This window comes from Numenius arquata, chromosome 3 (assembly GCF_964106895.1).
Source record: "Numenius arquata chromosome 3, bNumArq3.hap1.1, whole genome shotgun sequence".
NCBI lineage: Eukaryota > Metazoa > Chordata > Aves > Charadriiformes > Scolopacidae > Numenius > Numenius arquata.
This window is the reverse complement of record NC_133578.1, coordinates 53,153,760-53,179,905: the sequence shown is the minus strand read 5'-3', so window position 1 is coordinate 53,179,905 and position 26,146 is coordinate 53,153,760. Positions and strand designations below refer to the sequence as shown.

Genomic DNA, 26,146 nt, shown 5'->3' with positions numbered 1-26,146 from the left:
AGAGGAGAACTTAACCACAGCTTGTACATATTACCTCCTCTTCTTGGTTTTTTTTTTTTTTCCTTTTCTTGATAAGGCCGGAGCTTAAGGCCTGTCCGTTAGCGACCCATGAGCTCAGGTGCAGTATTACAGAGGTCAGGGGGAAGCAGTTTACTTGTCCGAAACCACTCTGCCCTTGCATTACAGCCCAGCCAGCCCTGGATCCAGTTCTAGCTCCACACGAGGCCAATAAATTTAAGGCAGCCCTTTAGGGCTGCCACAAACTTCAGTTCTAGTGCAGCGCTGACCTCAGGTAAGAGTTCACACACAGAATGTGCTGCTCAACTAACCTTAACTGGAAAAAGTACAGTCCTTGAAGGACAAAGACTTCTATTTTACAAGATCCAGCCACCAACCGCCAACAACCACCACCACAATGAGAACTGGAGAGGGTATGGCAAAAAATGAGCCGCTGGTACTCTACAACCACTCACAGTGTAGGAACAGTATTTTAAAGTAACTGTGGAGCTGTGTTTTTATCAGTGTTTATAAACAGCATTAACTACTGTTTTTTTTCCTTGCAATACTCACTACCTCTGCCTCTGAGGTGCTTCACTCCTGTGATGAAGGGACAGTACTGGGAAGGAGGGGTATCTCTCCTTCCTCCCTCTTTCAAGCTGCCCCTGCCCCACATCCAGGGACAAGGTGCTCGTGTTGCACTAGAGCATCAGGTGCCACCCACAGCCACATTAAACCCGTGCTCTTGGCAAACTTGAATTCACGTCGTCTTCAAACAAGCCATTGTGGAACTAGCTGCAGTTGCTTCCAGCCTTCTGTACAGTTTGTAAAAATAAGGGGTTTATTATAAGATTTCCTCTATTTCTAAAAAGAAAGATACTAGACTGTAAATGTTGTATAAAAATTTAAATGAACTTTAAAAATAAAGTCTTCAAAGATTATTTTTTTTTTTCCCCACTTCTACACATTTTATAACAAGTCTTCCAGCATTAGCCTAGAAGTAAAGTTTTGCCATTGCTTGAAGAAACTTTTTTTTCCTTCTCTGTGCCGCGAGCTGTAGGACTTCTTCGGGGTTACTGGCATTCAGCTCCGTCTGGCCGATGGCTTTTATCTGAAAACAGAAGAGGAGACATCGCTAGTGACAGTCCCTCTAGTACAGATGTTTTATTACGAGGCATTTTCAACGCTAGGTCAAGGGATGGGTTCTTCCCTGTACCCACCACCATCCCAGTACATCTTCCCAGCATCCAGCCTCTATTAAGAATTACGCAACAGAATTCAAACGGGAAGTGACAATTCTTTTCAAAGATGGGAAAGACAGCGTAAAGAAATCAATCCCCTACCCCGAAGCAGCCTGTGGTCACTTACTGCGATCTGCCGCTTGTCTGTCTCGCCTCTTTTGTGGTGGAGATCTGAGGGTGAGTCAAGAAAGACACTTGGATAGGAAATGGGACTTTTTCTAGCCATGATCATCCAGTGGGAGCCTGCTGGGGTGGCATTCTAGTGAAAGGATACATGTCAAGTACTCCAAGATGGTAACATCCCAGATGTATTCGTAGTACGAATCCATGGCATCATGGCTGAAAGAGAAGTCGGGTTCCATTATCTAACACATCCACACATTGTGTACGCATCTGTACAAGCTTCCTTGTAACATTTACCTGTTTTGCTCCTGCAGTGCCTTAAACGCAGTTTTATAGTCCACTTCTCTCAGGAACTGGCATAAAATAGCCACCTGTAAGGCAAGACACACACAGGGGTGATTTTCACAGCTTTAATCGCCCCAAACCAGTGTCTTTCACAAAACCAGCTCAGTAATCCCACCCCGTTCCTCGCCCTAACCAAGTGCTGGCTCCCACAGCAAGCAAGTTCTGAGCACCTGCTCTTTGGGAGCATCCACAACTCATTCTGAAATACCAGCAACAGCAGCAGCTAAAAGGGAGAAAAAGGGCTTTTACTCAAATCTGAAGGGACTGACCTGGCTTCCAGGTTTCTAAATGCGTTTAACAGCTTTTAAAATCAGAGTCTAATAGAAGCCTTGTGACTCCCCGGAGAATGAGCAATCCCACTGAACGGCAACGGCCGTGCACAGTTACCACAAAGAACAAGGCTGGGTTCCCACCACCACCCCACAGACACCCCGCTCTCTCTCAGCTCTACAGGAAAAGAAAAATAAAAATCATCTATATCCTAAGATTAAAAGAGGACAACCCCCCCACACACTACTTCTACTTTTTACAACCTATCCAAGTATATGTTTATTTACTCAATTTGGGTCCTTTAAGAGTCCTAGAAGCAACAGTAACAACAACAAAGTTTATCTCATTGCCTTGACAAGGGAAACTGGATTCAGTTTTACCTTTTAAAAAATTCTCCCCCCCCTTTTAACATCAAAATATTTATAAACAAATGTTTTACTTAATACTGTGTTTCACCTCTTACCTGGGTGTGACAGTTGAGTAAGGAACAACACTTGATCATTCTTTTTATCACCTACAGAAGGGTTAAAAAACAAAACACAAGTTTTGAAATGCCAGTATTAGAACACAAGCAGCAATTGATTTTTTTTTTTCCTTTTAAATACAAGGGACCAGCTAAATAACTACCTCTGTTCTTCTAACCCTCCCCCGGCCAACAATTCCTGGGTTTTAGCACATCCGCTGATCAACTTCCATCATTTTGGAGACTTCACAAGAGGTCGATGTGTGCTGCGAAACACAGCACCGTGTTCCTGGTAAAAGCTGGGCTCCGTTCTGTTCCAAGAGCTTCACCCTTCTTTCTCTCCTGCTGCCCACAGAGAAGACCTGGCCCTGGTGGGAACAGCCCAGCCAGCCAGGCTCCCAAGCAAAAACTCTCACAGCAAGGCAGAGACGTGCTGGCGAGCAGCAGCGGTGCTGTGTGACAACACGGTGGTCACACCGGCGCCCCTGCACCAGGCACGGTTTAGACTGGGCTGTGATCCCAGACAGTGAACAGGAAAAGGAGCAGCAACTGGCCAGGGTACATAAATAACCTCCTTCCCTGCACCTAGACAGTTCCTTCCTATCGCCTACCGAAACGCAGCCTCTAAGCAACACAGTGGTTTCCTAAAGAACAAGACAAATGCCTGGATAAAGGTTAAAGCAACTGCAAGATGTCACCGGGACATGCTGTGGCTGGGACTGAAGATTCCCCCTACCATACAGAGTTAATTAAGGGGTTCTCACTCATAGCCCTCTTGCAAGCGACAAGCCACTTGCTACAACAACTTGCAAAGTACCCAGGTCCACGCTACGTACAGTGCCGTACCTCCGGCACGCTCTGACAGCAGTAAGTCACAATCCTACCTATCTCTGGACAACCCTGCACAGCGCTGTGACACAGCTCTGCTCTCTGGCAGAGTCTGGAGGAAAATACAAGCCTGGGTGTGAAAAGGAGCCAACCTTGTCTGCATCTCGCTGCTGATGTGACCCACGTTCCCACCCCTCAGCTGTGTGAGCCAGAGCAGAAGCCTTTACGTAACACATTTGTGGTCAACCGCACCACAGGTGGAAGCACGGAAGCAAGCAGGCTCCATCCATGCGACACCAGCACCAGAAGCACAGTGGGACATTTCCAGTGGCTGGAGGAACAAACACCGCTGCGCTGCCCTGAGCTGGTCTGCCCGCACGGCGTGGTCCTGTGCTGGGGGACACCACACCACACCACACGGTGATGTGTGCGCTCCTGGCTATTTCATTTGCTCGTTTCATTTCCCAGCCGACCGCTCCGTGCGCTCAAGTCTCCACAAACTAACAGAAAAACCTTCTGTGCTTCAGCAAAGGAGAAGCTTCAGATTTTCTCTGGCCTTCAAGCAACAAGCAAAGAAAAAAGGATCTACGAGGATTCATATTCCTAAATGCATCAAGATATAAAAATCTTACAGGCTACAGGAGCAGTTTTGTCTCTACGCAGAATTAGGATGCTGACCAAATCCAAAGAGATCTTTTTTGTACATCTAAATCCCATTGTAACTCACCTGGTCTGTGTACACATCTGGTGGCACCATCTTATTAAAGAAGTCAGAGCATACAGCTCCTGCCTGTAGATAGTAGTGAAGGGCTGCTGAATACTGATTCGTTGCTGCAGTGGAAAAAAGCAAAGTAAGGTCTCAAAAGTAAACCCAGCAGTTATTTCCGACTCAGATTAATTGTTTATAGAATTACTCAGATATATGTATCTCATAGCTGAATTCTACCGGGAAAGTGACTTGCATATCATTGTTTAAAAAGCACAAACACACAGGAGGTGGTAAAACAGCGACAGACAGAAAACTACACAACCAGGGAAACCAGCAACACAGGCAGAGTTCTGCCTTCTGAGAGTGCTTTTTACTTTTCAGGTATTTGGTCTTAAATCCATCATCCTTAGAGTGGAAAAGAAGTTTGCCTTCACTGCACGTGGGTGGTAGCGAAGGAGTTTAGTTGGCGTGAGTCAGAGAGGGCTGGCTGATGCTACCACACGCCTCTCACGGTTCAGCACTAGTTTCAGTCCCAGTAAGTTCTTACTGGACCGACAAAAAGACGGCCTTCAGGGGCTCTGTGGTGACAGCAGTCTGCTTGTCCTCATAGCTTCTGAGATACAGACCTGACACATGCCAGGAGTGCTCCAGCCACTGCTCTTTCATGTACCAGCTTCCGAGGCTCCCCACAAACATCCTGGCTCTGGGATGCTGTTCCACTTTGTACGAGCAGTAACTACTGCCAGTTTATAACCTTGAATCACTCTCCCATATATAAGGTGACAGCCCTAAGCACTGCATTAAGATCCTTCCCCTCACCCCAAGGGTTATAAAGCATCTTCTAGACAAATCTATCTCCTTTGGAAGCAAGAGGCTAGGATTACTGCACACCACAGTCCAAAGAGAGAGATTTGGAAACATGCACCTTGCCTCCTGCAATATCCCGAGGCACAGCATGTACCCTGTTTTATTGCCAAAAAGACCAATCTGGCTCAAATGCTGAATTTCACCAGAGTGGTCTCAACAGATAATTTAAGTGGAAGAAATGCCCAACTACCCTTGAGGACAGCTATGGCCATGTCCTTCCCTAGCAGATACCCCAGGCAGTACCATACTTGTCTGGCTATCTTTTGAAAGGTCATTCTTCAGTACCTATACCTCCCCACTCTGCTCACACTACAAAGTTAAGCCCCAGGAACTGACTCTAGATTGGGGAATGATTTAACAAAGCACAGCATCACACAGGCCAGGCAAGACTTCCCCAGGCAACCGCTGCCCTGGTACAGGCTGGGTGTGTGTCACCGTGCCCAGAATCTGAAACGCTTTGTGTCCCAATTCTGCCAGCTGCTCTCAGCTGAGGAGCAAGGAAAAGTTTTGGGGAAGCGGCAGGTGAGGATAAAACAACCGTGAAGAGCTTCTCATCACAACCAATACCAGATCAAGAGTTCATGCTTCCTTGTTTACAAGTCCTTGATACTTCCCTATATAAAATACAGATCGTCTCTACTCTGGTCATCTTCTGCTCCAGCGAAGCTGATCTTCACACTTAAAAGCAAGTACTATTCATACAACTTTCCATTCGCTTAATAGAAGACTCAAATGTTAGGGGGTTGCATAATTATACCACCGAAGGACCAGCTGTATCCACTAAAAAAGTGAAGTTAACACTGACTCTGACAGTAAAGTTTCCCTTACCCTAAAAGCAAGTCCTCGTGAGTCACCGAAAGCTCAGTCTCTGTAGGCTTAGACAACCTCCCAGACAAATTCACCTACACTACAGCATCTAAAGACTATAAACTCAATATATTGCTTCAGTTTCTTTTTGTAAGAGGAAACACAAGGAGGGTTATGTCAGACAAATCTCAGAGAAGCAAGGTACCCAGACACACATGCTAAAAATAGGCATTGGTTTCACTTACCAAAATAAATATCTGCCTGAATAATTAACCAGAAGTGGTTGTTTGCGTTGATAGTCAATGCATAGCTGACTAGCTCTTTTACTGTAACAGCCACAGCTTCAAAGTCCACTGATTGAAGACTAAAGAAAAAAGGAAGAAAAATAATTCCTAAGTGATTGTTTTGGCTTTTTTAAACACGAATGCGATTTCACATCAAGTTTATGTCCAAAGCACCTTACATTAAGTGTCAAGCAAAAATAACTCCAGGAAAGATTTAGTGTTGACTAAAGCTACTGTTGAATTGTTTCAATACAGTAAATCTGACAGAACAAATACACCTTCATAGACCTGGACAAAGAGTCAGAACTTCATCCGTGTCTGACACCGTAAGAGGGTTCCATGCAGAATACACGTTCTCAGTTTCAAGAAGTTTGAAGACAACAGCTGAAAACACTACAAATCTACAACAGCTTCTGCATAAGTGCTCACAGACAGCAATCTCTGGAAACTCGTGGAACTGGCTTGGAGAGGAAGGCTGGGAATGGTTCGGCACATTGCTTGGGCAGCCTTTCCCAAAGCTCATGTGGTATCTCCATTTTTAAAAATGTGGCTTTTCTCACCCTACTGCTAAATTCTGGTAACATCGAAAACTTTCTGCTGCTTCACCTTACAATATATACTGAAGCCTACATCAGTAACAATGAGAACATTAAATTAGATCAATTAAAAGACAGATTAATCACATTAAGCATTACACACTCTCTCTCATGAGAGAGATCTCTCCCAATGCATACAAAGAATCTAGAAAAGTGAGGTTCTAGCTCCACAGAGCCTCTAAACCTTCCCTGGAGAAACACAGTTCAGTCCAGCCAGAACAAATCAATACATACCATACACCACTTAGTATTCTGGCAATTATTCAAACACACCTCAAAAATACTAGTTATTTTATATTAAAATATTATATAGTTCACCTAGTTACATATAGCTCAGTAAAGCACACAGCTAAAAACCCCTGCAGTTTCTTGCACCCACATCTCCATCAGGACCATCACATTAGGAGCAAAAACCTCCATGCAATCAGATCAATCTGCCCACAAAGGGCAGAAAGGGGGAGAGTGGGTCAGCAATGCCCTTAGACGGCAGAAATCACACTAACACATGGTAACGAACACACAGTAACTGCAACCAAACCAACTACATAAACACATATTTTGAAAATCGCATTTTTTAATCATCATCTTACTTGGGGATGGATGAGGGCCAGATGGAAATGTGCTCTGCTGCAATATCATTCACAATATCTTCCTAAGAGAAGAAAGATGGTAAGAGAGGTTACAAAGAGAAACACTTCAAGAAAACCAAGTAAGATGTTTATAATATATACTAACCCGAACATTATGAAGCTTGACAAACAGGGACAATATTGTGGTTAAAACCAATGGTTCCTAGAAGAAGAAAAAAAAAAAATAATATTCCCATGAACTAACAAAACTCCACTTTCTTCCATAAGAGCTTTTAAGCTATGTAAGAAGCGCTGACATTATAATTTCCTATTGAAATAAGGCGATATTTTGTTATGAATCTTGCAACACAGGAATACTGTGAGAACGTTTCTGTAGGAAGTCTTTAATTACTTCAGATTTTCCTGAATAACTGCTTGGATATAAACTTTGCTTAGGTTTTATGTTGTTTCTATGGCTACTGGCTAGCCTTAAAGTTAAGCCAGGTATACTACAACTTTCTATGCATTTAGAAACCACAAGGTATAAAACAGTTTCCCTTTCTCTTACTTCTGCTGCTTAGTTACAATGTAAGTAGCTGCTTCCTTCTCCCTCCGAAAGGAATGCTTTGCTTCATGATAGCTGGAATAAAGTATACTCCTAATGTTAACAGATCTCCACTGTCAAAATTCAGGACAATCTTCTTTTTTTTCCCCACAGCTATTCCACACTGCTGTATGGCACATATAGCAAATCCCGAAGTTCTTCAGCCATACAAAAACACCTGTATAGTTATCGGCTTTTCTGAATTTAACAGGAAAAGTCCAGAAAAATATTATACCAACAGAAAGTTCCGGTCGCAATCACATTCTCAAGACAGCTATAACTTACCCGAAGCTTTTTGATGAAGGACAGCAGTTCACTCCTAAATTAGGGACACAGATATCCGTGTAAGTAATAGCCCACAGCAAAGAATATATGCAAACTTCATACACTGGAAATGAGGGTTGGTAAAGCAAGTTCTTCACCCACCAAAATACTCCTTCACCTCTTAAGTTTACAAATGCAGGGTATATAGGTGAAAATGCTGAAGCGGGTCATTCACTTTTAACACAGTTACTGGAAAGTTTTACCTTTCCACTTAAAACAGGTTAAATAAGAGGCATCTGGTTATTCCATCAACTTATAAACAGGATGAAAATTATTTTGTAGTAAGTCAACCATTGACTCTAAAAGGCAAAGCAATTGAACTGTGCTGTAATTCTCCAAGCTAGGACTGCAACAATGACCTACATGTTTACAGAAGAGTGTACACAGTCATCATTTATAATGTACATTGATTTCCTTGTCATGTCACATCAGAAATTTCAACCATAAGACAATCCAGACAAGCACAGACTGTTTGGAAAAGGTTTCACTGCTTCTTTTCTATAAAAACAAGGTCACTGCCCTTTACTGTTTGAATCAGGGAGGTCAGAAAAGGTTCAGTATCCTGGGGGACACCTGTACTGCTTCCTTTTCCTTGCCAGAGCATACAACTGAAACCTACACCAAGCACACACCCTTTTCCACCCATCCCACAGCCACATAAGCCAAAGCAGCTGGCCTTTAGGTACACATTAACCCGATTACCCCAAGAAAGGCAAAGAAACAGTCAATGTTTTGATAGAGGCACCTTTTCTAAGTTTTCAATGCGGAAAGATGTTCAACATAATCACATATCCCAGAATTTACTGTAATAGGCAATTTAGAATCAAACTTGGACTTAAAAATAGGCTGAAAACACTGAGTGGACAAGTCAAAGAATCCTGAATGAATCTGTCAGTTAAGGCTAAGGCTGGCAGAGGTCAGATAACTGACAATATTCCTTTCCTTCTCCCCAGGGGCTCAGCTGAACTAGAATTTCATTTCAAGACTGACTAATATTTAGCTTTAGATTCAGAAACCTAAAGCTAAGTGTAGACATCTATTCTGCAAGCTAGGTGTTTAATACAGTTATAAAAGCAGTTAATGATACAGTGAATCCAGTCTACAGAGCAATTCTATTCAACATAAAGCAGACACCTCCAGTCGGCCAGCTAATCTGCCCTCTAGATGCCACAGACTTTACTGGAAGACCTACACTGATTATGATGGAAGAACAGGCATATAGGCTTTGGTGTTATGTTTGTTAACCTGAACCCCACACATTCTTTTTCTCTCTCTGAAAAGGAAAGTCAACATGTCACCGCAATAGGCAACGCCACCAGCAGGCAGACTGATCACTCGGTAGAGATCTTTAGCTGCTGCTGCCACCCTGACAGTGGAATCCAGACAATTCTTGAACAGTCAAATATACAATCCAAACAGTCTTTAACAATAATTTAAGGAAACACACCTGTACATAATGCCCAGTGTAGACTCCCTGTGTTTTATCAAACTCACTCTGCCGTCATTCCCCCGTTTGTGCTGGTTGGATACACTGCAGATTTGTACAACGACCTCCCAAAGGTCTTTAGCTGTTCGTCTGCTTTCCTTGGGACCTGGAAGCTCTTTGCATGTAGCAGCCAGCAACTGTCCCAGCTGTACAATGCAAGAGAAAAAAAATACAGTAACTACAGCTTCTCTGAATAGCGACTACAGCAAAGGAGTTACTGGCATTTAAAATGGCTAAGCAAGTGATTTTAATTTACAAACTACAAAGCAATACGACTAAATTCTGCAGCAGAGGACACTGATGAGGAACCTGGAAAATAGGAACCAAACAACAGATGATTTTTCCTTTTATTAGTTTTCTCAGGGTGTATTTCATTACTACAGGTGCCAGAAAACAAGCTTTACACTCTACTTAAATATATTGCACAAAACCTAAAAACCATAAAATACAGTTTTACAAAGACTGACTACCTAGAACTCCCTTAACTTTCATGTAATAATTAATCTGAACTGAAACTGGCACCCTCTACTATACAGAAAAAGTTGAACCTCAAAATGGAAATTAGGAAATACCACAGGTAAGCAGAGCAGGCGAAAAATGAGTCTGTCATGTAATATGATCTGCATTCAGCTTCACTGCCCGACTTTGAAGGAGAAATATCAATGTGAAACCATTTCGAAAGCAAAATTTCAAAAAAGGCAGTGCTTGAATCCCTCCAGAAATTCAGCACTGGTGAATTCAAAATGAATGAATTTGAATTCAAAATTCAAAAATGGAACCATCACAGCACATTTGGAAAACAAGTGTCTTAGGAACAGAAAAACAGACACGAAGCCTGAGACCTGTACACTTCTGATACCTCCTACGTGAATCTAGGCTGAGTTCCAGCTGAGAGAAGAGTCCTTTATGAAGTGCTGCAGAGTCTCAATCAGCTTATGGATCATAACTACTCATGCCTGATGCTTATGGAACCAACCTCAGCTGGCAGCTGAGGGCTAAGATGCAGTTTGTTTTATCTGTTCTTGTAGTAAAGTCTGTTTTTTATCAACCATCAAACACCCTTGCTGCTTAGCCCTGCCGTCTTCTACACCAGACCTCATTTGTTATAGCCACAAAACCCAACACTCTTGAGACAGAAGGGTACGTGCTTTTTAAAGTACAGAAGACTTCAACAGGAAAACGTCAATTACAGCCCGACAAGGCCTTGAGACTGAGCGTTCATTACCTTCACATATGGATTAGTTTGAACCAGAGGCAATGGAACTTGCATGGTCAAATACTCATTCTCACGCCAGTTTAACAGGAAGGCAACACATTCTTCAGCTATAACTTGTCGAAGAGGAATATCTGGAAGAAAAGGGGGTCTTTGCTTAACTTTTGGGTTTTGGGTTTTTTCGAGAAAAAGTGTTACATGAAAAAAAGCAAAACTCATTCCTTCCAATTAGCTGTTTCTCTTCCATATCTATCGCAGAAAAACACAATGCTTAGCCCTACAAGAGACCTCACCTCTGAAAATTAGGAGCAACAACAGCTTCCTCCAACCACAACAGTACTACATTATGCCCTCAGTGTGAAACCACCCGAACTGCTTTAACAACCAGCAAAACTTTTCAGGTAAAAACGTAGACATGTTTATCTGTCCAAGCCCTTTAAGTGGCACTAAACAGAAGCTGTCGGTGTCTAGCAGTACGTACGTGTCATGATGTTGCTGCTCTCATATCCAGCTTCTAAAAACTACCCAAACTTCTAAAGACTCACTAAAACCATCGTCAAACTCAGTAATACTGTTTTTCCAATTATGCACCTAAACGCTAGATCTACAATTAAAAGTTTTTGGTTGCTTGTTTGGGGTTTGGTTTGGTTTTTCTTTTCCTGCTTTACCGCATCCTAGAAAAGCCAGCAAGGTACTTACCAGGTACTCTCATTTCCAAATATCCTCGGACTCTGCTTATAAGATCAGAAGGAGGACGTTCTCCAGAAACACCAGCTCCAGCTTCGTGAGTGTAAATGTCCAAAAGTAGCATTTCGTTCAGCATGACTTGACGGAGTTTTGGAGAAAACTCTGTCACGAGCTCCAAGCAAGCAGCAAAAAGCTGTTTTGCATGGACAAAATCCTGCAATAAAGAGGATCTGCATTAATGATTCCTAATGGATTCACAAGGAAAAAGACTGAGCTAAAGTGCTGTTCAGCTCTATGCTGGCTGAACCAGCCTTGGCACCCCTTATCATTAGCATTACTCAAGCATCTCACAATTACCTTTTACATTTTTGAGTCCTTTGGACTTGCTACGAATCTTAACAGTTCCAACAGTTCCGGATTTTTCAAACAAAACAAGAAGTTTAAGCAAAATACCAGAAGTAACCACTAGCGTATTAGGTACAATTTGATTTTACCTTGTAGTTTTGCCAGCTACAGTATTGTCAGTTACAAGGCAAATCAAACAGCATTCCAGTAAATTCCTTATATAAAACAGTTTAGCCAAAAGAGCAGCAGTTCACATGAGTAAGTCAAATCACCACTAGGTTTAGATGCAAAACTTTTTATGAATGAAACTATGTCCAGACTCAAGTCATGGAAAGCCATGATCCTTGCTCTACCAAAGGAACTTGGTGAGACAGAAATATTATACAACACACAGAATTTGTTACTTCATCTCCCTCACCTTTCAATTTTTCATTTTTTTTCTCAAAAAAGGGTTTTCCATATTTTCAATGTTGCTAAAATTCAATTGCTCAAACTAACTCACCAGTAACTTCAGAAGGCTTGCTCACCTTTATCGCACAGCAGTGTAATCCCTTTGCCATAAGGATGTAGACCAAGTCCCTAGTCAGATTGTCTTTGATGCCTAAAATAACATTGCCGTAAACATTTGGTACTTCCCACTGGGAGAGAAATACATAAGACATTTGCACAGAAACGGGTTTTAGAATTTACATCACTGCTTAAAACGTTAAAACCAAAACTCAAATATCAAAAATTACTGACATCTAAGTGTCAGCTCTTTCATTTTTACATCTAATCAGAAGTAATGTATCACTCATATAGAAGCACAATAAGAATGGCTAACTACCCCACTTTGTTCATACTCTGAATATGCAATAATAGAGAGAGAAAAAAAAACATAACAAAAAAGACAAGAAATCCTTACTTAACAAAAAAAAAAAATAAAAAAATCTCTTCCTCTCTCCTGCTCCCAGCTTTTAATGACAGGAACTTTAAATAATACTGCTAAGTAGTCCAAATGAAGCTACAGAAATTTGTTGTCTCACAAGGAAAGCATGTGATACAGCCAGTAATTCCTTAAAATAAAGGTTAGACGTTTTGTTGCAATACTTTTCATACAGAATGTGAGTTTAGATACGCATCATCATTCTTATTAAATCACCATTATGCAGAGGGGGGAAAAAATAAATCATGTTGAGGGTTTATGACAAGATGTTTACTGTTCGTTGCAGTATGGCACCTAACCAGTCCTTGAATTACACTCTCTCATGACCACATGAAATAAGTTACCTTATTCGAAATTGTCCAGAACTGGCGTTCTGAAGTCATACCATGCAACTCAATTAAGATCTGGCGAATCCTCCAAGGATCTACTGACAATATGAGCTGATGTTCAAGCTGGCCAATATTGACACTTGCTGAAGCTAGAAGAAAAGCAATCGAGTGTCCAGCACATTCCTTCTTTAATGTAGATGCTTACGTTTCATTAGTATATAACATTGTAAACATAACACAGTAACAACAGCGGATACATCAATGCTTTTGTAGGCTCCTTCTGTGCCTTTCCACAAACACCTTGTGCTAGCTTCCCAGCTCCCCTGACCTAAAGGCCCGCTTGCAATGCCCCCTTTTCTCACACCAGCAGCTCTTGAGTATTCCCTTGTCCTTGCTACACTGAAGCAACAGGTTCAAGATCTGCACAAAAAACTAAGTGTTCCTCTACTGCCTTAGTGAAAATATGCATTTTTCACAACTGGCTTAAGTCAATGCAAGGCTGTATTAAAGCTGAAAAGGCAAGTTCTTTCCAGCTCCAGTCACCATTTGGCACATCTGATGCTAGCTTTGACTTGTGCAGCTGCACAGCCAGCCAATTATACCTGGGAAATGAACCGGCCATAAAGATCTGGGTTTCACTTTGGTAGGTTTGAAACTTCACGCAGATGGTACTCCTGGTCCAGCTCACCACACAGTCACATGAGCACTAGTGCTGGTGTGAGTCCAGCACTAGTGGGTGGCCTTTCTGGGAACAGCTACCACAGCCAGATTTGGTTCAAACCAACCGCCACACTTCTCTTTCACTTGGTCAGCTAGGATACACTCATTTGAGTGTATCTATAATACTCAGTTGAGATACCATCAAATAGCAGCCGCCTTCTTGAACAAGTAGGACATTCACCAACTAGAAGTGGGAAATATTCCCTCTAAACTTTTTCTGAGAACAGACCTGAACATAGTAACCTCAAGCATGGGAACAGGTTAACTGCCTGCATATAAATTAATGAAAATGCTATGAAAATTACCTGGGATATCATAAAAAGAAGTCACAGGTTTTGTGCACAGGTTGACTCGAGGAGATCTCTTCCGCATTTGATCGATGAGCAGCTTCCGTTCATCGTCTTTCAGCAGTTTTATAAACAGTTCATGAGATGAAATCATGAAGACAAGCTGAAGATCTTCCAAAACTAAACACAAGTTTCTAAACAAATAAAAATGTTAATACATGAGCAAGAACAAGCTTTAGTTTTCCAGTCATAAGTGCTCAAAACACTGTTAGCAATGTAATACAGCACAACAGAAGTTCTAATTCATGGTATCTTAATACTGGTACATACTTGAGAAATGCTGCCATTTTTCTCTTCAACGCTTCGGAAGCATTTTCCAAGTTTATTGATCTTGAACAAACCTGGGAAAGCAAGCAGTAAATAAGTATGTAGCTCCTTAGAACTCTTAAAATATTTAGTTACAGAAAGTGTTACTACCCAGACTTCTAACTCATAATTAGTATTTGGCAGTAAACCTCGAGAGAGGCAACAAAGTTATCTGATAAACAGTGTAGCCATCACAGATGGATCAGAGATCTTTCAACCTCTACACAAGACAAGCTGTATCAGACAGCTGTGATCTTCCCTCAGACACAATTCTCATGCCTTTTTCCTATTCCTCTGATACTTAGCTGTGCTGACGCCAAGTGCCACAGTACCAGCCTCACAAGATCAGAAAGATCTGCTACACAAGTTTAAAAATGAACATTTCTAAGAGCAAAACTGTAAGATTCACTAGGATTAACAGGGTGGGATGTTTGGGGTTTTTTGAAAAAAAAAAAAAAAAAAAAAACCAGAACAGCACAGTAGTTGAAAGATAACTAGATAGTTGAATTTAATTGCCAGCTTACAAGAAATAATGTGGGTTTTTTGAGCAATATGTTTAAGTCCTAGTATGAGCAGTTGATGAAACAGCTTTTACTTGCTCTGAAGAACAGAGTACTGCCAGACAATTTTTGCCACATCCTTGAAGAAACAAGCAAGAGACAAGGCTCAAATTAAGAAGATATAAAAATGACAGCAAAGTGACAAAAGGCGTAAGTTTAGTTTGAGCAATAATAGTTTCCTAAAAGCTTTACTGAGGGCAACAGTTTAAGTCTCACATATACAGTAATTGAGGATCATTTCATGACATGCTAACTTTTACAACAAAACTGGTACAGGAAAGTGGTCCTCTTCAACAGATACTAGAAAAACAAGTATCTCTTTGTCTTGGAGAATTTACTTCTTTGTTCCTTGAAAACAAACATTCGACAATATCTCTAAATAAATTAATGATGTCAGGAATAGCAGCAATTTCATATCCAAGCTGAAGTAACAAGTCAACATTGATTCCTCCCCAACAGATGGAAATGGAACTATGAACATAGATGCAAGACCGATCACATACACTGGAATTGTACGAACTGCAAAGAAGTTGAATAGGGTTTGAGAAGTTACCTTACAAAGTATTTTTCTCTGCTTCAGAAGTTTTGAGCATTACTTGCAACAATACAGTTATGTGAGGAAAGAGATATCCCACTACAGCTTCCTCTTCTAATTTCAGATAACTTCTTACCTCAAGGAGGAAGTCTATTTTCTCTTTGCTGGGCTTCAGGAACAGTTGACAAAACTGAATATCAATGATTCGACCCTGCAATACATCGCAGACTGTGTTGCACACGCAGACTTTGAAACAAATTTCATCCAGAGCATCATTCCTGCACGAACACAAACCCGAACATCACAGAACTTCTCTGACAAACACAGAGTCACAGCAAAGCTCCAGCTGTCAGATCCTAAGATAAGTTTGGAGCACATGCTTCTGTCAAAGACTGCACTCTAAAAAACTTTACACAGGATTCTACTTAAATTTACTCAGGACCTCACTTTTTTTAAAAGAAAATTCCCTCCCCACCCACAGCTGTGTTTCACAGGCAGACTTCATTATCACTTCACCCTGAGCACCACTGGAACTTGAAATACAGCAGTGTGACTGACACAAAGGTTCATCGCTTCTTGGCAAGCATGCCCTGAGCATGGCTGACAGCCAGGAGACTTCAGGAATATTTATGCATCTCAGAATACGCAATCATTGGACAAAAATCAAAACAAACACCCAGAACCTATGGCTTCCTTCTCTTAATTCTTCTCTGTGTGCCTTACCTAGATTGCTCCTCTGTCCTTCTTTGTCTAGTACTCATCACCTGAGGGTACTACATATCAACTGCATCAGAAATTAAAACAACCCTACAGAATGCTAAGCTACAGCCTCTAAGATGCTTGTCTAAGAAATGTCTATTGATTCCTCTCTGGCTGAAATGAAAGCTAAATTAAGTAACTACACGAGTAGTTACACAAGTAAGCTCACTCTTACACAAGAGGCTGTCGCCATCGATACTTCTTTTTCCTCACACAAGTGTTTGTAAAACAGAGTCTCTCTCATTTCTTCAGCTGAAATACTTATAGGCATCTTCCCTTCAGAGAATAATTATCATCATGATTATATGGAGATGCTTTACATATAGCCCTGATTCACATGCCTAAGCTCCGCAGAAGGTAGAATTTTGGATGTGACCACATGGTCAACATTTCTCAGTTGGGAGCCATCCACAAGCTGCCCTTGGTAACATGCCTAATTCTCTCCGCTTAATTTTTTCTTATAATAAGTGTACCATACTAATCCTTCAGCACAGGGCTAGTTCAGCAGTGCACAAGGCTCCTAATCACAGGTAACTACACCGCCAATGTTCCCAATGAACTACACGTCTCATACAATATTACTGGTTAGTATGGTTAGCCTGACCAGCTTTGACTTCAAGTTTTAGAAAACCTCTAAAAAGACACTTACATGTTATGAATTTTCTATCTATCTATATTTATATACATACACACACATATGATAAACTAAGACTTTTACCACTTCACTGATTTTTAATTATGCAAGTGTTAATACTCATTAAAGTTTTCCCATATACGGCCACAGTGAGACACATCACAACACAGCTCCTTAGTTGGAAGATGCAGTTTAGGCTATTGCTAAGAGAAATAAAGGCTGAAGTTTCTTGGATGCAAGTAATTTGTTGCTAAAAGATTTCATATACTTTCCATGAAAAACACAAAACTCACTAAAATTGCTTTTCATCATCATTGAGCAGATCATTATTTTACGTCTCACCCTTGTTGAGCTTTTTGGAAGAGTTCTCTCAGCACTGATTGCCTGAACTGAACAGGTAAACCGAGTGTTAGATTATCTTCAAGGAATATCTTCACTAAGTCCTGTAACACAAACACAGTTGGAATAGTCAATGGATAATGTGAAAGATACAGATAAAGTAATTTTCTGTCTGGTAAAAATGATCAAAATAACAGAAGCTGTTTGTACCCGTATGTACTATTAAAATTCATTAAACAACAAAAAAGCTCTCCAGAATCAGAGAATCAAATAAAAAAAAAAACCAACCCAAATTTGCACATCTCAGCAGCAGCATTCTCTGAAACCCCAAAGAATTAGATTCTACCTGAAAATTCCATACATCAGCTAGTAGGAATTATTTACATTAAAATATCTTGGATTTCGTACAATCTAATATGTATCAGATTATGGTATATGCCTATATAAGTGCATTCTAAACCTGTACAATAATGGTTAATTGGAACACTTAAATTTATTGAAATCCCTGTAAGTTTAAGTGGAATCATGATTAAAGAAAACCACCTCAAATATATGTGGGTTTATTTAATATCCTACCTGATAGTTGCCAGATTTCATACAGCTATGGACTTGACTGTAAGGAGTTGCCTGTTGAGATGCATCATCAGAAGATGAGGTGAGAATTCCACAAGCTTGACAGTATCCAGCTAACCGTTCTTCATCGATGGTAAAATGAAGTGATGATGAACCGTTCTGAAAAGTAAGAGTTAAACAAATCTTAGCGGCAAAAATATTACAATACATAAGCTTAATTCAGAAACAAAAAGACTCACAATTTCCTCAAGTAACAGCAAAACAACAAAAGAATGTGTACACACTTCTCTTGTAGTAACATACTTTCATATGCGCCCCTTATAGCTTAGGCCATGTTTTGTCTATTTAAAAAAAAAAAAATCCGAGTTTTGCAGCTTCGGGAATATAAGTATGAAGCAAAATAAAAAAAGAAGCATACATTAGTTGTAAATTAAAACATCGTATTTTTCAAAAGGTCAGAACATAGACAATCTGATTTCCCAGAGAACATTAAATAAAAAAAGAATAGGAAGTGCTGTATGGTTACATTCCTCAAAAACTCATCACCACAATCCAAATACCACAAGGGACACAGAACGTACTGTTCAGTCAAGTCAATATTAGCACTAGAGATACTATTCTTGAATTTCATTCATCAATATGATTTGTGTAAGAGTATTCATTACAAAACATACAACAAAACAGCAATATATTGCAGCCGATTAATATCGTTTCAAACAAGGCAAAATGTGAAAAAACAAAAACTACTGTCAAAATATCAAGAAGGTTCTTTAAAGATCATGTGTACCAGTAACAGCTATTAAATTGCTAAAGAAGGAAGCAATAATTTAGACAAGCTCTTTTAGAATAATTGAACATACATGCTAATAAAACACTTGTTACCTTTGCAATCAACTCCTTTGTTTTGAAAAACTTTTCTTTAGCATTTTCATGAACAGCTGCATTTGTAGATCCTTGTTGAAAATAGATTGCACCCAAGTCATAGCAAACCTGCAAGCAGCATTGATATAAAACATTATCTTGGAAACGTATACAACATTTAAAGTCAAGATTAAGTATTTCGGCTCAAACCTTACATGTACTTTAAACTATTCCTAGTTTTTTCTAATGTACTGATATACACTGCATACCTTCCCCCATATGATTAATTGTTTCCTCTTTAACTGTGATCTCAGGATGAGCAATTCTGCACAGGCATTACAAAATTACAGAATGATTTCCAAATAATCCAATTGTTAAGAACAACGCAATAAGCTGTCCTTGACTTATAATAGTTTACTCCAGAGGTGGGGGGAAACAACAATATTTACAGTGTTAAAAAAAAAAAATCTAATAATGTAGAAATGTAGTTAGTATCTCATTGCATTAAAAAAGGACGCAAGAAATATTAACAGAAAAATACTGCAATTTATCTCAAAAATCTTACTTAACACTTTGTCTAAAGAAATATATATAAATTGAAAGTTTTAGTATAGAATGTAAGGTACCTGGCACTGTATCTCCTCTGCACTGATTTTCAGTCCAGCTGTGGAACTCTCCGTTTCTCCATTCACCATACCAGGCTCCATGGCTAATAAATCCAGAGTTCTTATTGTGTGGACATAAAGGTCTTTGTTTAATTTAAGTGCTCCTTCTAGGACCAGGATGGAATCAGCAGCCTGCTCTTTCAACTGTAATAGTTCACATGCATTGAAAAATTAACCTCTTGGTTTTGAGTTTAGCTCTGGGTTTAAACTAACACTAGAAATGTAACAGTACAGTAAAAGGACTGTAAAATAAGTTGTCCTTATACACCTGTCTTATTGCTACCTAGAATCTGCTTCTGTATTTCTTGAACAATAAAGAAATTTGTGACTTCTACTTCCATTTCAGGTACTCTAGAGAAACAGGATCAAACCCTTACTTCCAATTGAAACAAAACATATTTCTGTTACTCCTAGACCTTTTGTCCATTTTTTGGAGCACTAAGTTATGGTACAGTCAGATTGTAAATTTTAAGTTATTATTTCACAGCTAAAAAAAAAACCCCACCAGTTTTTACACGAACAGCAAGATTTTTTCAAAAACGTTAGTGAATTGGTAAAACGGGTAAGAATCATTCACGCTCCTTTATTTGAAAAAATATGAAAAAGTAAGAAATTTCAGAAAATATATAATAGAAATTCTTTAGCTGATTCCAGGTAGTACAAGAGCAGGAAAATGAGCTAGGCTACTTATGGAAGTAGAAGGTTTGTTTTTCCTTTTTCTTGCTTCTCTCAAAGGGAAACGCTTTAGGCACAACGTGCATTCTGTTGAAAGCTACATACAGAAAACACTCAAATACTAAATCCTTTTAAAAGAAAGGTTATAAGTGTTGAATTTTGCTGCCACATGATTTTGCAGCTCAAGCATGGTCTTAATTATTAATCACACACTGATTTTGTGGAGGCTTACTCAATTTATATGGCTCCAAGAACGGGCAGATCAAAGAATACTTCAATCACACAGAACACATTTCATACTACATGGAATGCAGACACAACGCTGTCCAAAACGCACACAGTGGAACTGTAGCAAATACTAAAAGTGGCAAATATAATATAAATGTGCTGAATCCAACAAAACTGTGATGCAATTATTTCCTGTCCATTCATATTTACATGTAAATTCAGGCAGAAATAAGCGGGGAAAAAAAAGACTCACCACTTTCAAGATATTTTCAGTTAGTTCCTTTTCTTGCTGTATCTGGTTCATCCTGGAAAATGCAGGGAAGAGGTCAAGATTTCGTTTATAAAGCAAACCTGCATGTTATTTTACTTCATGTTCTAGACCACAACAAGCAATTCACACTAAGTTTTGCTTAATTACATTTTAAACATGATTATGCAGGACCACTGACTGTTTTTATATATCTCTATCTGAAATACAGAATTATAAAATGAAAAGATAGTTTTGGATGAGAATATGGATCAATAAAATGGAAGTTACAAAGTTTTTGTTGATTTTTTCTTTAAAAATGAGATAGTTTTGCTGATATTAACAATCACGAAGAAATCAGCTTCCACAGCCTCAAGTCTCTTGAAGCTTCACTATTTAATTTTTCTCGAGCATGTCAAGTGCAGAAGCATGTTCATATGTTTATGTAAAAATTAAAAGTATTTTTAAATTATACAGAATGTTTTGATTCATGATCAGACTGATACATACAGGACAATACAAGATTTACAGTAAAATGAGAAGAAGTAGTAGTATTTTAATCAACATACTTAACAGATTCTCTCCAACAAGTATGGCCTAATGCTAGAGTATAAAATTAACATAAAACACATGAAAAGTACCACTGAGATACAAATTTCTCCGATAAAGTTGGGAGTGACATTAAAGTCAATTCCAAGGACAGGTTGTAACTAAAGCCACACAGCTTCTAAAATGCAAAATGAATACTGACTTTAAATTACAATTTGTTGCCTAATGAAGCAAATGAAAACACTTCATTATTTCTCATGTTATCATACATAATGCAGCACACTGCTATAAAGCAGTGGCATTAAGCAAGCTATTGTAAGTTAAAACAGGATGCAGGAAATGTACCTGTATTAGACAATAAGCATTCTGCCTAGGCAAATTGCCATCTCCCTTTCTCCCACGATTTTTCATGCCTCTGTGGAGTCACAGCGATATTTAAAGAGTGGAATGACAGACAAGTACATGTACGTATCAACCATGTCTGACAGGACAATAAGAATATACTTGAAACAAATGCAAGTTTTCCAAGCTGCAACTAGCCATTTTAAGCAACTGAATGTTACTAACATGATTTAATCCAATTAGAAATTAAATTTCTGATTACAAATTACACATGAAGTCCAAATGAATTATAGCTGTAACTTACACATTTAACTGAGGTGGACCAGGCTTCGCTTGCTTTACAGGGAAACTACTTTGAACGATGGTCCTTATGGCCCTACATAGGGGAAAAAAATAAGCAAAGAATGGTATTGGCCTCAGAAATGTAACAAGCAGATTATACAGCTCTTAAAAACATCACCTTATCATTTCAGATACACTATACCATTAGAATTATACCATTAGAATACATGCTCCACTCAAGAGCACACCTAGTATTTAAGAAATGCTCTTATGTCCCTAAAAAGCTAAAAAGAGAACAATAACCTACCTATAACCTACTTACAGATCACAAAATTATTATTACTTTGACATTCTTTCTCCTTCTACGTACGAGTATATAGACAGAAGAAAATATTGTCTTGTTCTATCACGATCTTAAGATTATTGCCTTAAAGCAGTTTACCATCTGTTGTAGAGTAGTATTGCCATTGCAGTGGTTGGGGGTAAGCTGGACAGGTCGACATCCACATGTTTAGTTCCTGGGGGAACTTTGCTGATACACAGAAGTTCATTCAGTAGCATGTTCAATACAGGAACAGACAAGCTATTAAAAAAAAAAAAAAAAGAAAAATCAGATACTCCATATCGCCATCTTACCTATGGAATGTTTAAGTAATATACACTACTATTCAGTACTATATTATTACTTAACATCCCATGGAAGTAAGGGTAGTATGTTTATTTCTCATAATGAAACGCTCTGTATCAGATGGCATTCTAGGTCAGGTGTGTAAAGCAGTTACCAGTGTAAGCAGCATAAGCCCAAATGGCAGGTTGCCCTGACAGCTGAACTACTACTATGCACCGCTTCATTAGTCCACACACATCCCCAGAATGATCCAGTCACCTATAACAGTAGGTCCCAACTAACAAGAAATTCTTTTCAAAGTATTCCCAGATCATACTACCAGAAGGTCGACAACCACATTTCCATTGCAAAAAGAATTTCATTCAGGTAAAGGAAACATTTCTCTTGTGCTATTATGGCTTATCTCCCTTTCTGCAGCATTCACTAGCAAACAGTGAAGATGAGGAACTGGACTAGAGCACTGTAAGCTGTATTATGTAAAATATACATTAGCTGGGACAGAACCTTTCTTGATAAAATGAGAAGGCATTGCAGGCTGGACTGCATCACTCCAAGCTTTTGAGGTACAATTTAATGCAACTGAAACACTATCACTAATTTAGACATCATTTGAAATTGGAAATGATCAGCTACTGCCAAAGTACCTTTGACCTTGTGAAAAATTTGCATTCTTTGCAACCAACATTGAAAACAACCAGTGAAACTATACTTTTAACAATCAAAGACAGAATTCCTGTTTAACAAATTTTAGGTCTGGTGTAATATCAGGCTCCAGGTCTGTTACCAAGCTATCATTTTAAACTAACAAATGTTGATTTTACCTTGTGAGGTCCAGGAACCTTGTTTTCATTAGCAAGAGCAGAACATCATTCAACTGTTTATAACAGCAGAAGTCTCGGAAAAAAGCTGGGGTCAAGCTGTTATTTTATTCATTTTTAACTACCGTGACTGAACCTTTGGGTATAATCAGTTAAAAAACAGAAGCATGTTTCTCAATTTACAACAATCTTAGGCTTCATGAGCTAACAGAACAAGAACTCTAACTACTATATAGAGATGCCAAATGAGTAGTTGAAATTACTTCAGACTGGTTCTCAAAAAAACCCACCACTGATGGACAAAAGAATCACATCAAAACCAAGGATCAGCCCAATAGTGTCATATCGCAGGGCCGATTTTTCAATCAAGATTATACCTACATTTTAAGAAGATACCAATTCACAGAAAATACACCGTGAATAAACGTCAGTATAAATTCCTCCTGCAAAAAGGAGGACTTGGCAGTGCTAGGCTGATGGTTGGACTTAATGATCTCACAGGTTCTTTTCCTACCTAAATGGTTCTATGTAAGTTACAACTGGGGCAAATATTGCCCCACCAAGATTTTACACTGCTAAAGTGCATTTCCATATGATGCTTAGAACTGCCAACTGTTCTACTTCTACAAGACAACTCAGCAGCTGAAATTATTTGTGTTAAAAAAATTCAAAGGAAAAATGCAAAGGTGGAGTTTGTCTATTTCAACCAGTTAGTTCAGTGATCTAATTCACAGATATATGGGTTACTTCATAACAACAAAACTGGAGCAAGGCTTCCAACTTCAAGCAAGTCAGAATGGGGAAACTGACGTTAGTTTTGTCACTGGAGAAATAAACTAAAACTAATCTTTATGCAGTTTAGACACGCACATCTTAATACCTAAGATCCACTATTCCTCCTCTCTAAATTATAAACAGTATTGATTTGCTCACAGATGTTGCCTTCATCAAAACACTTTTCTAACTCACAGATAAAATCAAACTTGATTTCAGTTGTCACACCCAAGACTCTGCTTAATCTAAGAAATATGCTGTCAGAAAAGGGAGCCAGACACATTTCCATTTGTTAAAATAAAGATCTCAAGCCATTTCAGTTTAGTAATTTCAGCATGAAGATGTGCAGACTATACCTTTTCTCTAATACATCCAAATCCCACTTCAGATGAGCAGCAACTTTAAGAGCAAGAAGTTTTAAAATGCGGTTTCTTTTGTTATCAGGTGGTGGCTGGACTTGGTTCTGTTCATTCACTGACGGCTTTGAAGCTTGTTCCAAGAACTGGACAATCAGCTGTACAGGTGGTGGATCTGCAAAAAGACACAGCCACTCTTCAGATTCTTTCTAAGCCCAGAAATTAATTTCTTGTTGCAGCTATGAACAGGGATCTTGTCTCACTGTCATTTATACAGCTGACATTGTTACCTGGCAGAGCTAATCCCAAAGAGTATCTTCCTTACACTGACTTAAATCAGACTATTAACATATCTTTGTTTAACCTTCAATTTCACTTGACCACAGTAACCACACTCTCATGCTTTTATTTATTTTCACTATTTTGTATTAATTGTGTTTCAGTACTTGCATCCACAGAAAATAAATGCAGTGTTTATTGAAATAAAAAGTTAGCTGTTGTAAAAGTATATAGCTACTTGTAATTCTCTTCTGTATTTTAAAATATATTTACAAGCAAATGCTGGTACTTCTGAATAAATTTAGAAGATACTTTTAGGCTGTAGGTTTTTTTTTTTTTCCAGAAAAAAAAAAAAAAAGCCCCAAGTCTCTCCCTTACAATAAGACAGTCCCCCCAGTACCTTTGAGCGGTTTTGAAAAACCGAAGCCAAAGCATAACTGTTACACTCTCCCTGAACATTGTGAAACATAACACTAGTATGAACCCTTATTTTTAACTGCAAAATAGTAGTGTAAGATCTGAGCACAAAGATAAAGCCTGACTATGCTTAAATTTACTTTTTGTACAGGCAATACTGTCCCAGGTTTTCCCCGTTTCCTGCACCTGCTCACAGATTTCAGGTACTGAGCAAGACAAGTTGCACTTATGATCATCAAAAGATCAGCTACTCTTATATATGGTCACTTTCTTACAACACATCAGACTAGGCTTCTGTTCATTCCAGGTCTAAGACGACAAAGCAATTTCAGCACTGAACCTTTCGAAGGACTCTAGTCCCTGGTGCTTGCAAGACTTTAGTGGGAAAAAAACGCTGAAAATTGTAATGATTTTTGCAAACAGCACTTCCCATTGTTAAAATGAACAACCTGTAACACTTTCGCAAACAGAACTCAAGTGTGCGAAAGGAAAAGCACAGGAAATATGGGGAAATGAAGTTATTAAATAGGAAATTCAATGTAAAGCGAGAAAGATACATTCTTGTTTGCGCCAACGAACGCTGCGCAGCCGTGGCCGCAGCCCGCAGCCCCCTGGGCCCGAGATGCTCTTCTCACCCCCCCGCACCCCGACTTCCCCAGCACCTTCCTGACACCCACCGTCGCCTCACAACCCCCCCGCAACCAAACCTGCCAGAGGGGAGGGAGGGAAGAAGGGAGGAAAGGAGAGGAGCCGGAGAAGGGCGAGCGGGAGGCGGCGCCGGTGCGCGGCCGGCCGCAGGCGGCGGGAAGGCGGAGGCAGCTGCCAAGCTGCAGGGCGTAGCGGCGAAGGAAGGAGCCCGCAGGGACAGAAGCGAACGTTTGTCCCCCATGAGGAGGGAGGCCGGTAGGCCACGGCTGAGGAGGAGGCCGGTAGGGCCGCGCCACACGCACCGGGAGAGGGCTTCTGCAGGTGCTGCTCCAGCAGCCCTTCCTCTAGCAGGAACTCGAACCAGGAGGTCTGCGGCGGCGTGCAAGGCCGGCTGGAGGTGGCAGCTTCCCGGTCCGCCGCTTCCGCGCTCATCGCCGCTACCTAAGCCCGACGGCAGCCCCGCAAAGCAGCCGCACAACTCGCGCCCACCCCCGCAGGAGGCAACAAGATGGCCGCCGGCCACCGCCCCCTCGCGCAGCCAGGGGGCGGAGCTACGCACGGCCCCGCCCCTCGGCGTGAGGCCCCGCCCACC

At 40.0% G+C, this 26,146-nt stretch overlaps 1 protein-coding gene across 1 annotated transcript; it reads right to left on the bottom strand.

Annotated features, from left to right (window-relative positions):
* Nucleotides 1-70: 70 nt before the first annotated feature.
* INTS8 (integrator complex subunit 8) lies at nucleotides 71-26,146 on the bottom strand. The gene is made up of 27 exons (XM_074145101.1): nucleotides 25,857-26,146; nucleotides 24,211-24,385; nucleotides 22,077-22,217; nucleotides 21,657-21,728; nucleotides 20,468-20,519; nucleotides 19,273-19,455; nucleotides 18,668-18,775; nucleotides 17,789-17,944; nucleotides 17,216-17,316; nucleotides 15,617-15,758; nucleotides 14,350-14,420; nucleotides 14,038-14,213; nucleotides 13,028-13,161; nucleotides 12,286-12,396; nucleotides 11,426-11,627; nucleotides 10,739-10,860; nucleotides 9,475-9,659; nucleotides 7,989-8,022; nucleotides 7,266-7,322; nucleotides 7,121-7,182; nucleotides 5,896-6,014; nucleotides 3,995-4,098; nucleotides 2,440-2,490; nucleotides 1,659-1,732; nucleotides 1,513-1,577; nucleotides 1,366-1,409; nucleotides 71-1,108 (listed from the first exon to the last, which is right to left on the bottom strand). The coding sequence occupies exons 1-27, from the start codon at nucleotides 25,984-25,986 to the stop codon at nucleotides 992-994; spliced, it is 2,988 nt and encodes a 995-aa protein (XP_074001202.1). The 5' UTR covers nucleotides 25,987-26,146; the 3' UTR covers nucleotides 71-991.

Excerpts from the sequence above, each read along its gene's own strand:
- INTS8 (XM_074145101.1), bottom strand. The coding sequence starts at position 25,986 with ATGAGCGCGGAAGCGGCGGACCGGGAAGCTGCCACCTCCAGCCGGCCT. Across the intron at positions 18,776-19,272 it reads CAGAGGAGATACAGTGCCAG|GTTTGCTATGACTTGGGTGC; the intron begins GTACCTTACATT and ends TGCTGCTTGCAG. Across the intron at positions 14,214-14,349 it reads AAAATGGCAGCATTTCTCAA|AAACTTGTGTTTAGTTTTGG; the intron begins GTATGTACCAGT and ends TTATTTGTTTAG.